The sequence below is a fragment of the Trachurus japonicus genome, chromosome 20, assembly GCF_045865225.1.
Source record: "Trachurus japonicus isolate A0001 chromosome 20, Traja_1.0".
Taxonomy (NCBI): Eukaryota; Metazoa; Chordata; class Actinopteri; order Carangiformes; family Carangidae; genus Trachurus; species Trachurus japonicus.
In genome coordinates, this window is record NC_140926.1 from 19,818,682 (window position 1) to 19,833,546 (window position 14,865).

A 14,865-nucleotide genomic window follows, 5' to 3' on the forward strand; every position below is an offset into this window, starting at 1 on the left:
CATTTGCAATGAAAAGAATAAGTAGTGTGACATGTTCAACATGTCCTCCAGGTGCTTTTTGCTTTAATTATATGAATGTTTTACCAAAATCTGCTAATTCAGTGGAGAAGAGTCTGTGAAAATGTAGAAATGTGAAATGAAATGTGTGTAGGAATGGAGCCAACACCAATACTGAGCGGGGGAACTCAGCCAAGTGTTGGCTGTGGCTGCCGAGGTTGTTTACCATACCAGCTCTTTGGCAGGTTACCAGCGATCACTTGGCGGGCACATTCTATTATAAATATCAAGCTGGCCAGTAAAATGATGAACACGACGGTCCACATTTTGGGATTCACCTGCCACTGCCTGTAGTCGAATCAGAAAAAACCCGAGCTTTAGACAGAAGCAGCTTTGTCTGATATCTCCTCAGGCAGCACACGGACGATTGAATAATAACACAGCATCAGACGGAGCTCGCCAGCAGCTAGCGCGGCGCTAGGAGGGAGGAGGAGGCCGCTCCGGCTCGGGCAGCATCTTTCACAGACGCACACGAGATTAGCGACGTTCCTTTTCTGTCCACAGCCGACCTTATCGTCCGTCCCCGAGGGAGACGGGAGGCTGGGTTTATCTTATGAATTAAAATGCCTCTTCCAACGTGATGTGTGCGTATGATAGCGACACCGGATCGTGTGAGAAAACCTGGGAGCTTAGTGTGTTTGTTTAGCTACACTAGCAGCGCCTGTAGGGACTGCAAAGTGTGGGTCGTGTGATTTGTTGTTCTTTCCAACACTTGGCTCCAGAGTTAAATGTCTCAACAAGGATTTCTTATGAAATTCAATACAGACACACACAAGCGTTATCCTCGAGTCGAGACGGCCACCGTGGTTCCCTGACATTTCAGCCAGCGCCACACAATTTCTAGTCGCATGTCTAAAAATGCCACCGTACAGTTGTGATGTAAGTAACAGCATGGCCTTTTCCACTGGCAGCAGCCTCAGGCCAAACTAAAAAAAAAAGTTGCCCCACTAATGTTAAGGCTGTGGAATAACAAAAAAAAAAAAACAGCAATGTCATCTCTCCTCTCAGCCTCATGTGGTCGTGTGGTGAACTTATGTCCCATTATATAAGTGTTCTGCTCTGCTCTCATGCTAGTACTGCATGTTTTTGCCCTGTTTTCTGCGCTATATTTGGTACTGGCCCATTGGACATTATAATTACTTGTATGCAAGAATTAGACACACTTGTGCAACAGTGCAGTCATAACCAAAGGATGTAGATGTTGTAATGCGCTGATAATTGCTCCAGTGTGTTTTGTGATTTCATCAGGCCTCAGACAACATGTGGAATCACTGTGGTTGTTCTTGGTTTGCGTTGCAGGGCCTTGTTGGACAGAGCGCACACGGATCTCGACAACATCTGTCAGAGCCTGGACTCGGACCCGGAGCCCGAACCGCTCGCCTCGCCACTTCCAAGCTCTCCGCTCCGCAACTGTAACGCCAGTACCTCAGAAACCAATACCTCGGACCCGACCAGCTCCTCCCACCTCCCCGCCTCGTCATCGCCCCTGTCGTCGTCGTCATCGCCAACACCTATGGACCTCAGCCGGATTCTTTTGAACATTAAATCTTGCCGCTGGAGGCACTTCAGACCACGGACGCTATCCCATCACCCCTTGGGTGGCGGGGACTTGTCTCGCAGAGGATTTAGGGATTGTAACCGGACAGCGTCAGGACTAACCCGGACCCTGTCCGGAGGATCCAGCGCCCAGAACCGCACCGGCTCGGCCCCCACCCCTGTCCACGGTGAGTCAGTGGTTTCCTCCTCCACGCTGCTCTGTGTTTTCCTTTGCATCCTTGGCACCGTGCATGTAAGAATTTGTTCGGCTAAATATTTTCATTGGTCTGAACTCAGTGGAAGGGGTCGTTTTATTGCCTTATTGCATCGTATGTAAAATATTCTTGGCATCACAACGAACTCATTTAATACAGCTTTGATAAACTGTCGTTCCACAAGGTTAGTGTTTCTGGCTGTAATTTCTGGGAGTAAATTTAGCAAAGCCCAGTGGTCCTTTGTGTGCTCTCTGCTGTAATTAAAGAAGGTGCTGAATTCAGCCTGAGAATGGGAACTGTTTTTCCTCCAGCTCATTTTGAAAGTGTTGTTATCAGGTGTCAACACTCGTCTTCTAGGAACTGGAGACTTTTCGTGAGAACTCTTCAGGCTCCCTGCGCTGCTCTTGAATCTGTTGCTGTCATTAATTTACTGTATGACCAGGTTAGATCAGTTTTAATGGCAACTCAAACTTAACACACATCTTTTTCACTTTCTGCCGTTTTGACATACTGGATTTTATATTGTCTGTTTAATGCTGGTAGTCTGCAACCTGTTGTTGCTCATTGCAACACTCACTTCCCTAGTGTATAAATACTGTGTAGCATTAAAGAAATAGAAATGTAGTAAAGATTTATGCGAAAGACGATTGAGAGTCTTTATAGAAGGATGTGTAAGTAGATTTGAAGGTTTTTGGCTCAGTAGGTAATTTAAGTCTAAGATATAAATGTCACATTCCAATTAATACATGAATCAACTGATTTGCATTCTTTTCTGTTCAGAGACTGACACATAGAACATAATGGATAAATCATTGCAGCCTGAAGTTGAAGGCAGAGGTCCTGACAGGAAGGGCAGTTTGCACTGACCATTAGAAGCTCCCCTCATCAGACTCCAGCTCTTTATCTCTCATTAGAAAGAGGACTAAGAACAAAAAGACAAATTGGAGAATTGCCTTTTTTCGGTGTGCATGGGGAGCGGATGTAATTGAAAATTTTTCCATGCATAAAATTATGTGAGGTGCTGTTGTTTTAATGATTTTGTGCATGTGGAGGTGGGGGCAAAAAGAAAGTTTGGCTTTGAAAGGCGGCTCAGCTGTGTTTGGTCGCGGCTTGCTGCTGCTCTTGTGTAACACTTTTTGATGAGCTGCCTCCAAGGTAGATGGCTCCGCTGCAGCCCGGGGCTCCCGTACCGCCGCTAAATCACATGAACTTTCTGCTTTCAGACCCTCGTTCCGTATTATAATAAATTAATTCCCGCTCCCCTCTGGCGTGGGGGAGTCAATTAGCAATGGTGCTGTATAAATAGATTGATGAGATGTGCCGGGGTGAGTCTGGGCCGGTGGCTGGAGAGCAGAGAGGGCTGGTGAAGGAAGGAGGCATTACATGGGATAGAAGTTTTGGTGTAAACTTCATCATGTGTTGATACTTGCACAAGTTTACAATGAAACTGCCTCTGGTAACTAACTGTTGTGTCAAGACTGTGATGGTAAACACTGACAATTCAAGACTGGCACCACTTAAAGAGTGGCTACAGAAATGTGGCCAGCTGAAGATATGTGATTTGAAAAGAGTGTGTGTGGAATGGAACAGTTATTTGTGCAGGCCTGTGATTGATGGCTTTTATTAGGAAAAATGATAAATATTTTCCGCTCTGGGGTTTTTGTCAGTAATTAAAGTGAAATGAGGCTGAAATGGAAAATAATATGTATAGTATACCCACTGCATGGAGGCGTAGCTTTGTTTGGACGCTTTTATTTAATATGAACACATTATCTATACAAGGACTTTGTTTTTTGCATCATAACTTCATCGACTTTAGTTTAAAAGCCAAACAAAAAAACAGTGTAGAATGATGATACAGCAATATGTCTGTGCAGAAGTGCGAGTGCCAGCGCTCTGCACGTGGCAGCTTTTAAGATCCTGCTCAACGGACACAGTTTAACTACAGCTACAACACTTGGGTTCGATACCCAGCTACAGTCCCTGACATCCCACTGTCCAGATGTTAACATTTTTGCTCCAGGTGTTTGGTTATTCGGCGATGAACTCTGTGAGCGCTCAGTTGTGACATGGGCAGAAATCTTGCAACAGTGCGTGAACTGAAAAGCTGTTTGTGTTTGTGTTTCCTGCGAGTAAATGATTGTGGTTAAAATGAACAGTTTAACTTTGAGCTGACTGTTAACTGCTGGCTGGAAGCTTCAGGTTCACAGTAGAGCTGCACACTTCATCAAAATATAATTAATTGAAATCGCAATAGGGACAAGTGCAAATGTTCTATTAAATACATCAGTGTCATTGTGTATTGTTGTGCACCATAAGAGCTGCAGTGTAACAAAGATCCCCCCTGCCTACAAATCAGTCTCTAGATGTAAATGAACCCAACACAAATTACACCACAAATTTGAATTGAAGTTAAGATTTTTGCATATTGTGTGGCCCCAGTTCATCTGAGGTGAGCTCAGTGCTCCAGAGCCAGAGCACCACCTGTGGCTCTGCTGTGATTCTATTCATCTCACAGTATTTGATTACAAATGACTTATTTATCTAATTAATGTGTTGAAGTCTTAAATATTGGCAATTTGCTGATTATGTTTGCACGCTTCTTAGACAGAGCCAGAGGGTGAAATAAAACTAATTTGTGTTGTTTTTGCGAAATGACTGGTGAAACTTGTGTGTCTCTTAAGGCAGTGGTTCTCAAACTTTTTTACATCAAGTACCCCTAAATTGACACATTAGACCACCGACCCCCATTGGATAAAATTTTGAAGCAAACACCAGAAATACACAAATCTTAGTTTTGAGACTGAAGAACGTTACTTTTTTAGTCAATTCACGTTCAAATTAGGGCCATGGTGTACATTTTTTTTTAATTGTAGAGAAAAAAGGGGTACAATATCTCCAAAAATGTTTAAACATTTCTAGAAAAAAGTGCTTAAATATCAAGAAAAAGTTGGGGACCCCCTTGAATCCTCTCAAGGACCCCTGGGGGTCCCTGGACCCCACTCTGAGAACCATTGTATGGTGTATGGTTCAGCTTTATCCTTTGCATGTGTCATATTGAGTACAATACTATCATATCCACACCTGAACATCATGAAAATATCAAGTGTGAGATAAACACAGTGTCCCAGCCTCAGTGTGTTGAAGCTCAGGCCACAGGTTCAACACCTACCTTTGTGCTACTATAAGTGAAAGCTGTACAGTCAGGCCTCAGGAGAATAATCTGCTGTGTGTGTGTGTGTGGCTGTGTGTTTGATAAACATTCAAACTGGACTTTCATTTGCTGTACTTCAAACTGTGCAGCAGCACGTCGCCCACACCTCCTACCAGACCATAGTGCTGTTGTTTCTCTCTGGGACACTGGCTTTGTGAGGACGGACAGTGACTTGTTATTTCCAATGAAAGCCTTCTGGATGATATTGATGGTGAATGCCGTTTGTCATAGTTCTTTTAGCTTTTAAAGGACTGATGCTCCTCAAGGTTGCACATCATTGCGTAAAGACGACATGGACACACAACCTTTATTTTGGTGTGAAAGGAAGGATGTGAATGGATATAGTCGGCTCCGGTACAGGACAGATTCTGGTCCAGGCCGTTAGCAAGTCTGCTCTGACGGGGTTGGTTTCTGAGTCGGTTGTTATGTCTCAAAAATATGGACACGCGTCCAACTTTCCCAGATCCTGCCACCAGGGATGCAAACAGCGCACCGAAAAGCGAAACTCGCTTTTTTCATGACCAATTAGGTGACTTGTGTGAATCGTTCAGATCCAAAGAGTTTTTGTTTTTTGGGGGGGGTCTCAGCAGGGGTCAGTAAAATGTTTTTCTAACAGGCTGACAGTGACAATCACGTGAAACTCAGGCGAACTCATTCATGGTTGCCTCTGATTATACTGATAACAGCCGACCTCGTATGTAGACGTGCGACATGCGCGCTCATTAAAGCGGCGCGTATCCGCGTGCAGTCGGTGCGACGGCGACGCCGTTTTTTTTCTGCCGTGCATGTCCGTGGAGCTGTGGCCGCGGACATGCACGGTTCCCTACGTTGCTGTGTCAGGCAGATGTTTCCCACGGAGCTCTGCCCCGTTTCAGAGGTGAAGGAAGCCCTGAGTGGAAAGACGTCGCCTCCGCGATGTAGAACTTGTTAAATTCAAAAAGTGAAACTAACACATTATATAGGCCTATATGTCCATTACACACTGAATGAAATATCCCATGTCTTTATTTATTCAGTTTATTTTAATAGTAATAATTATGACTAACATTCAGTGAAGACCTAAAAATCAGTATCTCCAAAATGGAAATATTGCAAAGGAATTTTTTTTAAAGCATTTTTAATATAGAAATGTTGGCCTTCTGAAAACTATGTCCATCTATATGCACTCAATACTTGGTTGGGGTTAAACTACTGGAAATTGACCTTTCCGTGATATTGTAATGTACTTATTTGTTAATGGTGAGCACCCCCCCCCCCACCACCACCGGGAAATTCCTCTCTTTTTTGGTCCTGACCCGTTTGCATCCCTGTGCCACTGAACCGGTGCGTCTCGTCCTTCCTGTCCACAGTGTTCACAGCGGAGCAGTACCAGCAGCACCAGGAGCAGCTGGCCCTCATGCAGAAGCAGCAGCTGGAGCAGAGCCAACAGCAGCAACAAGCCAACAACCCCGCAACAACCACCACCACCACCACCAACACACAGGTCAGTACGTACGCACGCGCAGCTACCAAAGCACAACAAAGCAGAGTATGAGACGAGGAGAAAAGGTCAGAATCAGATCTGTGTCCACTTCACCCACATCTGCTGAACCCACGTGGTCGTTGTCTCCGCCCGTCCCAGTCCCAGATAGAGGCAAATGAGCCAGAGTTCTCCCAATATGGAAATAATTTTACAGTTGAAGGTCAGTTCAGCCGTCCTCAGGAAACAGGGAGACATCCTCATTCCCACGAGCAGTATTAATGCCACTGGCTCGGTTCCTGTTTGCCAGGAGAAACGCTGAGCTCAGCAGTTAGATTACAACCTAACAGAGCGATCCGGTCTTTGGCGCTGACCCACATGGTTCTCTCTCTGTCTCCCTCTCTCTGTCAAACAGGCGATCGTGTCCAAGACGTTGGACCAGGCCAGCGCCCAGTTCGCTGCCTCGGCCCTCGTCACCACGGACCAGCTGCTGGCCTTCAAGTCCAAAGAGGAGCTGGTGAGCGGAGTCAACGGGGTCATGGCAAGTGCAGGTGAGCATCCGTTGTGTTACTGACCTATTTTATTCAATTAAACCTCTTCTGGATACTTTTGCCTGTTAAAACATTGAAGAATCCTCCAAACGTATAAATCTAAGAAATAAAATACCAGCTCACAGCTGAGTCTGGGGCCAACATGTTGCTTCTTCTAGGAAACACAAGCCAGAACGGTTGGGAAATGACAGAGGGGAAAGCTTGTTTTATGTTTGAGTGAAGCATTACTCTTAATGAACATTCATCTATTGAGCCAGTCACAGCCGACACACACAGGCCTCAAGACAAACAACCTCACACTCTCATATTCATCACTCCAGGCTGTCAGCTATTAACCTAGTGCACATGTGTTTGGACTGTGTAGGAGGAAGAAGGAGCAAGGAGAGAACCTACAGGCACTGGGAGAACACACAGATAGGGCTTTCACACCGGCAGGGCTCCGTGCTGGTTCCGGTTCCCCAACCCAATTTTGAACCGGCCGGCGCGTTCAGACCCAAAAAACTAACAGGTTTGGAACCTGAACAGTTGGTTCTCAAGGAAACCAGAAAGTAGTTGGTTCTTCCCTGCGAACTGTAACATCATCAGTGGGCGTAGGCTGCGAGGAGGAGCAGCAGGAGGAGGAGGAGGAGGCAGCGACTGACAGCCTGGAGAGAAATAATTTGCCGTGGTCTGCTTTAGGCAGCGATTTGGGCAAATACAGGATTTTGAGAAAAGCTAGAATGCAGCACAACAAAGAACAAGTTGTATGCATTTCCCTTCAGGGAGTTATAAAGTACTTCTTATCTTTGAACTCGGGGAAGAGATGGTCAAGGCTGGATTCACTCAATGCCAGACCAAATAATGAGTAAACTTCAAAAACTGAAGGAGGATTACAGAGGCAAAAGCAAAAATGTTGCCACTGTTGTGTTAACGTCCTCCTGAGTTACGCAGAGTAACATACGCCCACTTTGGCTCTGCTTCAACTGAACATGAGCTGCTTCACCAGAAAGCACCGTGGCTCTGAGACTCAGGAGCGGAGCTGGAATTGGAACCATGTCCGTCAAAACACACAGAAAGGACCCAGTCACCACCACCACCACGCTGCCCCAACACGTCTGAAGCGGCTGCAGACCCACAACCAGCAGCCACTTCACTCTGCCCCCTTGTGTATAAACCAGGGTGGAAAAAACACTGAAAACACTTAACAATATAAAAGAGTCCATTAAAGCAGCATCAGCCTCAGCAGTTACCACAGAGTTGCATCAACATCTAAATGTCAACAAAAACTGAACTTTGTGAGTGTGGCAGAGAGAGCGGCTTATTGCAGCACTGTTGTATTAGATTGCATTAGCGTGACTGCGTTCAGACGGTCGCCGCTTTTGTCTGAGAGCTCTCCTCCGCCCCAACAGGTGTTTTCAAAGGCCTGCACCTCTCCAGCACAACTGCAGCCCTTCACCAGACCAACCAGTCGACACACACTACCACCTCCGCGGCCCCCACCTTCCTCCAGCCCTCCTCCAACTCGGTGGTGCCCACGCCCGCCAACGCCGTCCCCACCTCCCTCCCCTCGGCGCCCGGCGCCCACGCGGCAGCGGCGCTGGGGCTCCTGGGATGCAGCGCCGCCAACGCCACCCCCGCCACCACTCAGGTCCTCATCGGGAACAACATCTGTCTGAGCGTGCCGTCGGCCGGCAGCCTGGCCGGACGCCACATCCCCCGGACCCTCGGCAACGTGCCACCCTCTGCCTTAAAGCTGTCCGCCACCACCAACCTGCAGATGCCCAAAGTCTCCGGCGCATCACCCATGGACATGGGCTCAAGGTGAGACTCCACGTCCATTAGCTTAGCATTAAAGGGATAGTTCAACATTTTGGCAAATTCACCTATTGTCATAATCCCTATAGCCAAAGGAGTAGGTTCATTACCTTTGATAATCGGTGCATGTTGTTTTGAGATCGGCGGGGCAGAGGCGCAAGCTGCTCGGTAAACACAATGGAGGTGAATGGTACAGGTCCCCTGTCCCTCATCAAACTCATCAGATACACAATCCAACAACTCCAAAACACTCTGGTGGACAAGTTGTGACCTGCACATTCACCACGCTATGAAATAATTATGTAACGACACATGAAGCAAATACTCAGAATTACTTGCACTTTTGAAATCATTACGCCCAGCGGCCATGTCTGGAATGTAGTTCTGGCTATGCATTTGCCTTGAAAATAACTCTGTCTCATAATTATACATGATTATCTCATAGCGCGGTGAATGTGCAGGTCACAACTTTTTGTGACGTTTTGGAGTTGTTGGATTGTGTATTTGATGAGTTTGATGAGGGACAGGGTCCTGTACCATTCACCTCCATTGTGTTCACTGAGCAGCTTGTGTCTCTTCCCCATGGATCTCAAAACAACATGCACCGATAATTAAAGGTACTGAACCTGTTCCTGTGACTATAGGAATTATGGCAATAGGCGAATTTGCCAAAATGTCGAACTATCCCTTTAAGGCTCCTGTGAGACTCAATATATAACATGTTATAGTTCACAGAGTTTCCAGTCGTCATCCTCTAAGATTTCTCAGGTGAAACACGACTAAAGAACAGACATTTGTTTGTTCTTTACACTGATGTGGAATTTACAGACATTTAACCACAGGTGTTAATTAGCTGACGTCTGAACTGAGGCTGCACATACTTGAAGCCTCCACAGGTGTGGGCGTTCAGACAGGAGTTTGATTCCTTATGACGGTGTCTTTGACAACACCTCTGTGATTCAGACATGACAGAAATGCACATTAACTGAGGAAAAACAAGAATATACGTCTTCATGCCCAGAAGAAAAGAGTTTCAGTATTTAGTATGCGTTCCTCACTATTGTTGCAGCAGTCTGAGATTATGTTTTATGTAAAAATGTGTTTGCACGGTCAACAGCAAAGCCTTTGCATTAATAATAAAAAATCCCAGCTCCAAGTATTCAGCTGGACCTGGCACAAACACATCCAAATACTGCCAACACAGCGTCTGCCAGAGATAATGCAAAACCGAGAATCCACATAAATCAGCCGGAAAGAAAAAGCTGAAATAGCGGTGACGTCGGGAGCTCCTCTGTCAGCCCGAGATCTGGGACAGCCAAAGATTTAATTTCAACAACAAAAAAAAAACAAGCGGGCCACACAGGAGATAAAACGTGAAAGGTAACGCAAAGCCTTAATCTCTCCCATTTCCTGCAGGGATAATCACGACGAAGACAAGCCAGCACTGAACAGTATAGCAGACAACACAGTGGCCATGGAGGTGACGTAGTAGCGGAGCAGCGAGGGGTCCGCTCTTCTAGGTGCTGTGCATCGTAGCATCGGGAATGCAAAAGGGACGGCAGGACTCTGACGCAGACTGACAGGACGACGAGAGGCCGCAGCCGCTCGCTTGCAATTCTCATCTCTCATACTTTTTAACCCTTTTCTTTTTTTGTTGTTTTTGTTTTGTTTCTTTTGTTACCGTTAAAAAAGTAAAAAGATTGACATCTGTAAATTATGAAATATGGCAAAATTAGTATCTGTACAGTAACTACATATTTGTAATATCCCCCTTGTATATATTACTTGAATACAGAACTGTCCATTTGTGATGTTTTGCACTTGGGAGTCAAACTTAAAGGAAAAAAAAAGTAAAGCCAAGTAACTTGTGGCGAGTGTGAGAGATGTGGGAGTTGTATAGAGAAGAGTTTTATCACATCATGTGCATGGTGCGGAGCCTGCTGTTTTTATCTATTTATTGTGCTGTGTTTACAGTTTTTTTTGTTTTTTGGTTTGTTTTGTTTTTTTATTTGTACACTGTACCTTTGTTGGTTCATGTGCTGTAGTAAATGTTAGGTAGCTACGGACTCCTGGGTATTTTTGTATATTGTGAACACAAAGCAGGTCCCCCTCCACACACCCCCGCCCCCCCCATCACATTTATTTTGGGTCCCTGTGCTTCTCTCTGTCGACGGTGTGAAAATCAATGGTGACATACATACAGACCAGGGAGGCCAGGAGGAGGAGGAGGATGAAGAGGAGGAGGAGGTGGTGGTGTGGTGGCGGGTGACTGCGCCTCCCCTGAAGAGAGGGGACTCCTCTCTCTTCCTGGGAGCGTCCATCAGCATTGTCCCAAACACAAGTAACAAAACAGGGATGAAGTCTCTTCCCAGAAGCCCCTGCAGCTTCTGATTAAAGCACTATTTTTTTGTGACATTCTTTTTTTCTTTTTCTTTTTTTTTTTAGTTCATGGTTTTGATAAATATCCTGATGCTGCTTTTGTATTTTGTTTTCAAAGGGGTTGTCCTTCATTTTCATGCAAGCGGAGTCCCCCTTTATATTTGTTTTTATCCCACAAACATTTTTGTAAAACAAAAACTGAGTTATTTTTGTATAATTTTTTTTCTTCTTGTGGTAAACTTGATTGTAAGCTTTTCGTTTATTGAAAGACTTCATTCTTTTGTTAATTTGTTACTTGTTCATGCATAGGTGATAATAAGGGAGGTGAATGGGCAGTAATCGCTGTACGTGTTTCATCATTCCAGTTTTTAATAACAAAAAAAAATGCTAACGAGGGGACGGAGGGGTCGTGAGAAAAAACAACCGTTTTTCTCCCCTCGCTTCTCCTTTTTTTTTTTTCTTTGTTCTTTTTTTTTCTTTGAAAAAAGAATCTCCAGACGGCTGCAAGGCCAAAAACCACAAGTATTGGGTGCCTTCCTTTGGGGAATTTAATGTTCTCTCTTCTGTGAAGAGTTAGGCACAAAGGCAGCATTACTTAGTAGTGCTTCTCGTCTTTGTCAGAATCTGAATGCCCAGTCCAATGGCAGGATATATCCTTGAGGTTTACTTGTCCCACCTGGAGGCTGAAAAGACTAAAAAAAAATGTGACAGATCTCTCACTAAAATAAGACAATAAAGCCCAGGGCATTAAATGTGAATTGTTTGGACTCTGCTGTCTTCTTATGCATGTATGTAGGTGTGCGTGTGTGCATCTGTCAGTGTGTGTGTCCTCGAATCTGAGAAAGGTTGAGATCAGTATGATTACTCATACTCAATATAATTTAATATGAGAAAGAAAAACATGCAACAAACTTCATGTGTTTGATTATAGGGACACTGAGCCAAAAAAACTACTTCTGTGACTTTGTGATGTCACAACAGCCCAGTCTCCGCCTTCAGCCAGGCCCCAAGCTCATAACTGAATACCGTACACATTTATCTTTTAATTGAAAACAAAACTATGAAACCTTTTAAAATTCTCATGAGCAAACAGCATGAGTCACTCCGGTGTCTGAGTACTGACCATTACAATGTAACATTTCAGCTATTTCTATATACAGGAGACCAATAAAATGTCACTGTTGAAGCTCTGGTCGTTGAGGAGCTGCTGTTATTGTGTTCTAACACAATTCAGCTCAAAATGTTCAACTCGATGCCTAAAAAGTTGAATGTGATGTGTTCATTAGTGAGCTGTAGAGCTGCTGCTACCTTTGGCTAACTGACTTTGTGCTAAGCTGCTGCCTCCAGCTACATATTTAGCAAACACATGAGAATGTTGTTGGGCTCATCTAATTCTTGGCAAGGAGGCACAGCAGAGTGGGGGGAAAAAAACAACAACAAACTCTTGCCTTCCAGCACCTCTAAAGCTCACTAATAAACATGTTGTGTCTCATTTGTTTAATCCATAACAAAAACCAGAGTAATAGAAGACAGTTTGTGGTTTTAATGGGGGTGGAGGGGCGACTAATTCTTGGAAGGATGCAGCTACTTCCTGGAATTTTGTCATCATTGTGAGGCAGCCAGGCAAACTCCACAGCCAAGACATAAGTACTTATTATGAACTATAGCATGTTATATTATATTAAATTATACGAATCCCTAGAAAGCAGCGGTTAGAGCTAAGTGAGTTTCCTTCATTATAGCCTGTAATGAGGCCCGAGTGCGGCGCAGGGCTCCACAGGTGGACTCACACACTCTGCAGTTTGTTTCTGCATCAGAAAATAAAAACAACTCAGATTCCCTCCCCTGTAGCAACCCGCCTGCGTACGCATCACTTTCTCGTCAGCAGCCAAATCACTCCCTAAGTTTTTTTTTTTTTTTTTTTTCAATTTAGCCGTGCTGGAGCTCCGCCAGCGGTGTTCACACTGCAGATTATTTATGCTGCGGAGGAGAGATCAGTCAGCAGCGAGACAACTGGCCCACCTCACAGTCTGCAGGGTGGGCGTCACCTCTTGCCACACGCTTTCTCATTACTACACCGAGCCAGACCTGGAATAAAAAGTTGTTTTTCTCATCAGCTCCTCCAGTTTTTCAGCTCAGCTTTGTAGCTGAAAAAAATCACTGAATGTCTTCTGGGGAGGAGATAGCAGCAACTGTGGCTCATATCTTGGAATTTTTCCCATTAAATTCACTATACATTTATTTTTTTCCCCCCCGAAAATGACTTATGTGTATATGCAAGCGTGGACTATAGCTTCTTTCCCTTAGTGTGGAACAGAAGCTAAGTGTGTGTGAGTCCGATAGGCCTAATTCATCTCCTCAAGCCACAGACCAACAGATTATTATTATTTTTTAACTTGCATCGTTATGTATGAGTCTTTCAGTTTCTGCTCACAAACACAAACGCATGGTGCATTCAGGTCCAAATAGGGAGATCGGGAAAAGTGCGTGTCTGGCAGTGGTGGTGATAAACACGGTGCAGCTGTTGGCCACCACTGGATCAGATGTCCTTCCATCAGCGGTGGCGATTGGACCGACAAGAGAGGCGGTTCCCGTTAACACGACTCACACTCCTCTCTGCGGTCTCAGACAACAGGTGCGAGGCCGGAGGCAGCGGTTTAGCCGGCGGTGACTGACAGCCTGGTTCTGTGGAAAGTGACTCCGCTTTTCAAGTAATGAAGAGCAGGAAACAGCGACCACGCTTCAATTACAAGTCAGAACAAGGACTGCAGAGTTTCCAGTTGGTGGTCGAACGAACAGGGGCGTGCTGAGCTGGTGACTTTGCTCCCTTTCATCTGAGGCTGTTTCAACACTGAGGCCCCCCCCACCACCACCACCACCACCACCACTCTTGTCTGTGCAGACTTTGAACTGTGTGGCTGAAGTTCTCAGAGCCTCTGCAACAAAAAAAAAAAGAAAAGGAAATGAGTCACACAGGGCTGCGGACAGCGAGGTGTGAAAGCAGCACAAGCACAAGTGTTACCTTTCTACCAGCACTTTAGAGGAACGAGAGGCTGAAGAGCTGCTCGCTGAGGCTCTTCACACCGACCATGATGGTAATATTAATGTCATTAGCGCTGACTTCATGGTCGCTGCATGAGCCTCTGCACAGATGCTGCGAAAGCCAGCGTCTTCTTTCGGATTTCAGGAGAGACAGGCATAGTCCAACTTTTTGGCAAATTTGCCAGTTGCTATAATCCCTATAGTCGTAGGAGTAGGTTCGTTATTTCTTTAATTATCAACAACTCCAAAACGCTCATGCACATTGGCCACGCTATGAAGTAATCATCTATAATTATGTAACATTACGACACATGAAGCAAATACTCAGAACTACTTGCGCCTTTGAAATCACTCCATGTTTGGAATGTAGTTCCGGCTATGCATTTGCCTCGAAAACAACTCTGTCCCGTAATGTTACATTATTATTTCATAGCGTGGTGAATGTGCAGGTCACAACTTGTCCATGAGAAAAATGTCAAAAATGTTGAACTATCCCTTTAACACAAATGTAGAGATATTGAAAGGCCTGTGAAATTGAAAAAAATCTGATCTCAAAGTAAAGACAAAAAGATCTAAAATTCTGAAAGCGAGGAAATAAGATTTGCAACTCCAAAATGA

At 45.0% G+C, this 14,865-nt stretch overlaps 1 protein-coding gene across 3 annotated transcripts in view; it reads left to right on the forward strand.

Annotated features, from left to right (window-relative positions):
* LOC146966816 (enhancer of polycomb homolog 1-like) overlaps positions 1-11,963 on the forward strand; it is a 31,273-nt gene extending 19,310 nt beyond the window's left edge. For 2 of the 3 annotated variants that reach the window (XM_085763089.1, XM_085763088.1), the window contains 5 exons: positions 1,357-1,781; positions 6,372-6,505; positions 6,897-7,032; positions 8,421-8,832; positions 10,243-11,963. In XM_085763089.1, the coding sequence (XP_085619215.1) occupies positions 1,357-1,781; positions 6,372-6,505; positions 6,897-7,032; positions 8,421-8,832; positions 10,243-10,315 (1,180 nt within the window). In that variant the 3' untranslated portion in view covers positions 10,316-11,963. Of the gene's footprint in view, positions 1-1,356; positions 1,782-6,371; positions 6,506-6,896; positions 7,033-7,396; positions 7,623-8,420; positions 8,833-10,242 lie in introns of those variants that run through there. The other variant, XM_085763090.1, reaches the window with a different exon arrangement.
* The last annotated feature ends 2,902 nt before the right edge of the window (positions 11,964-14,865 follow it).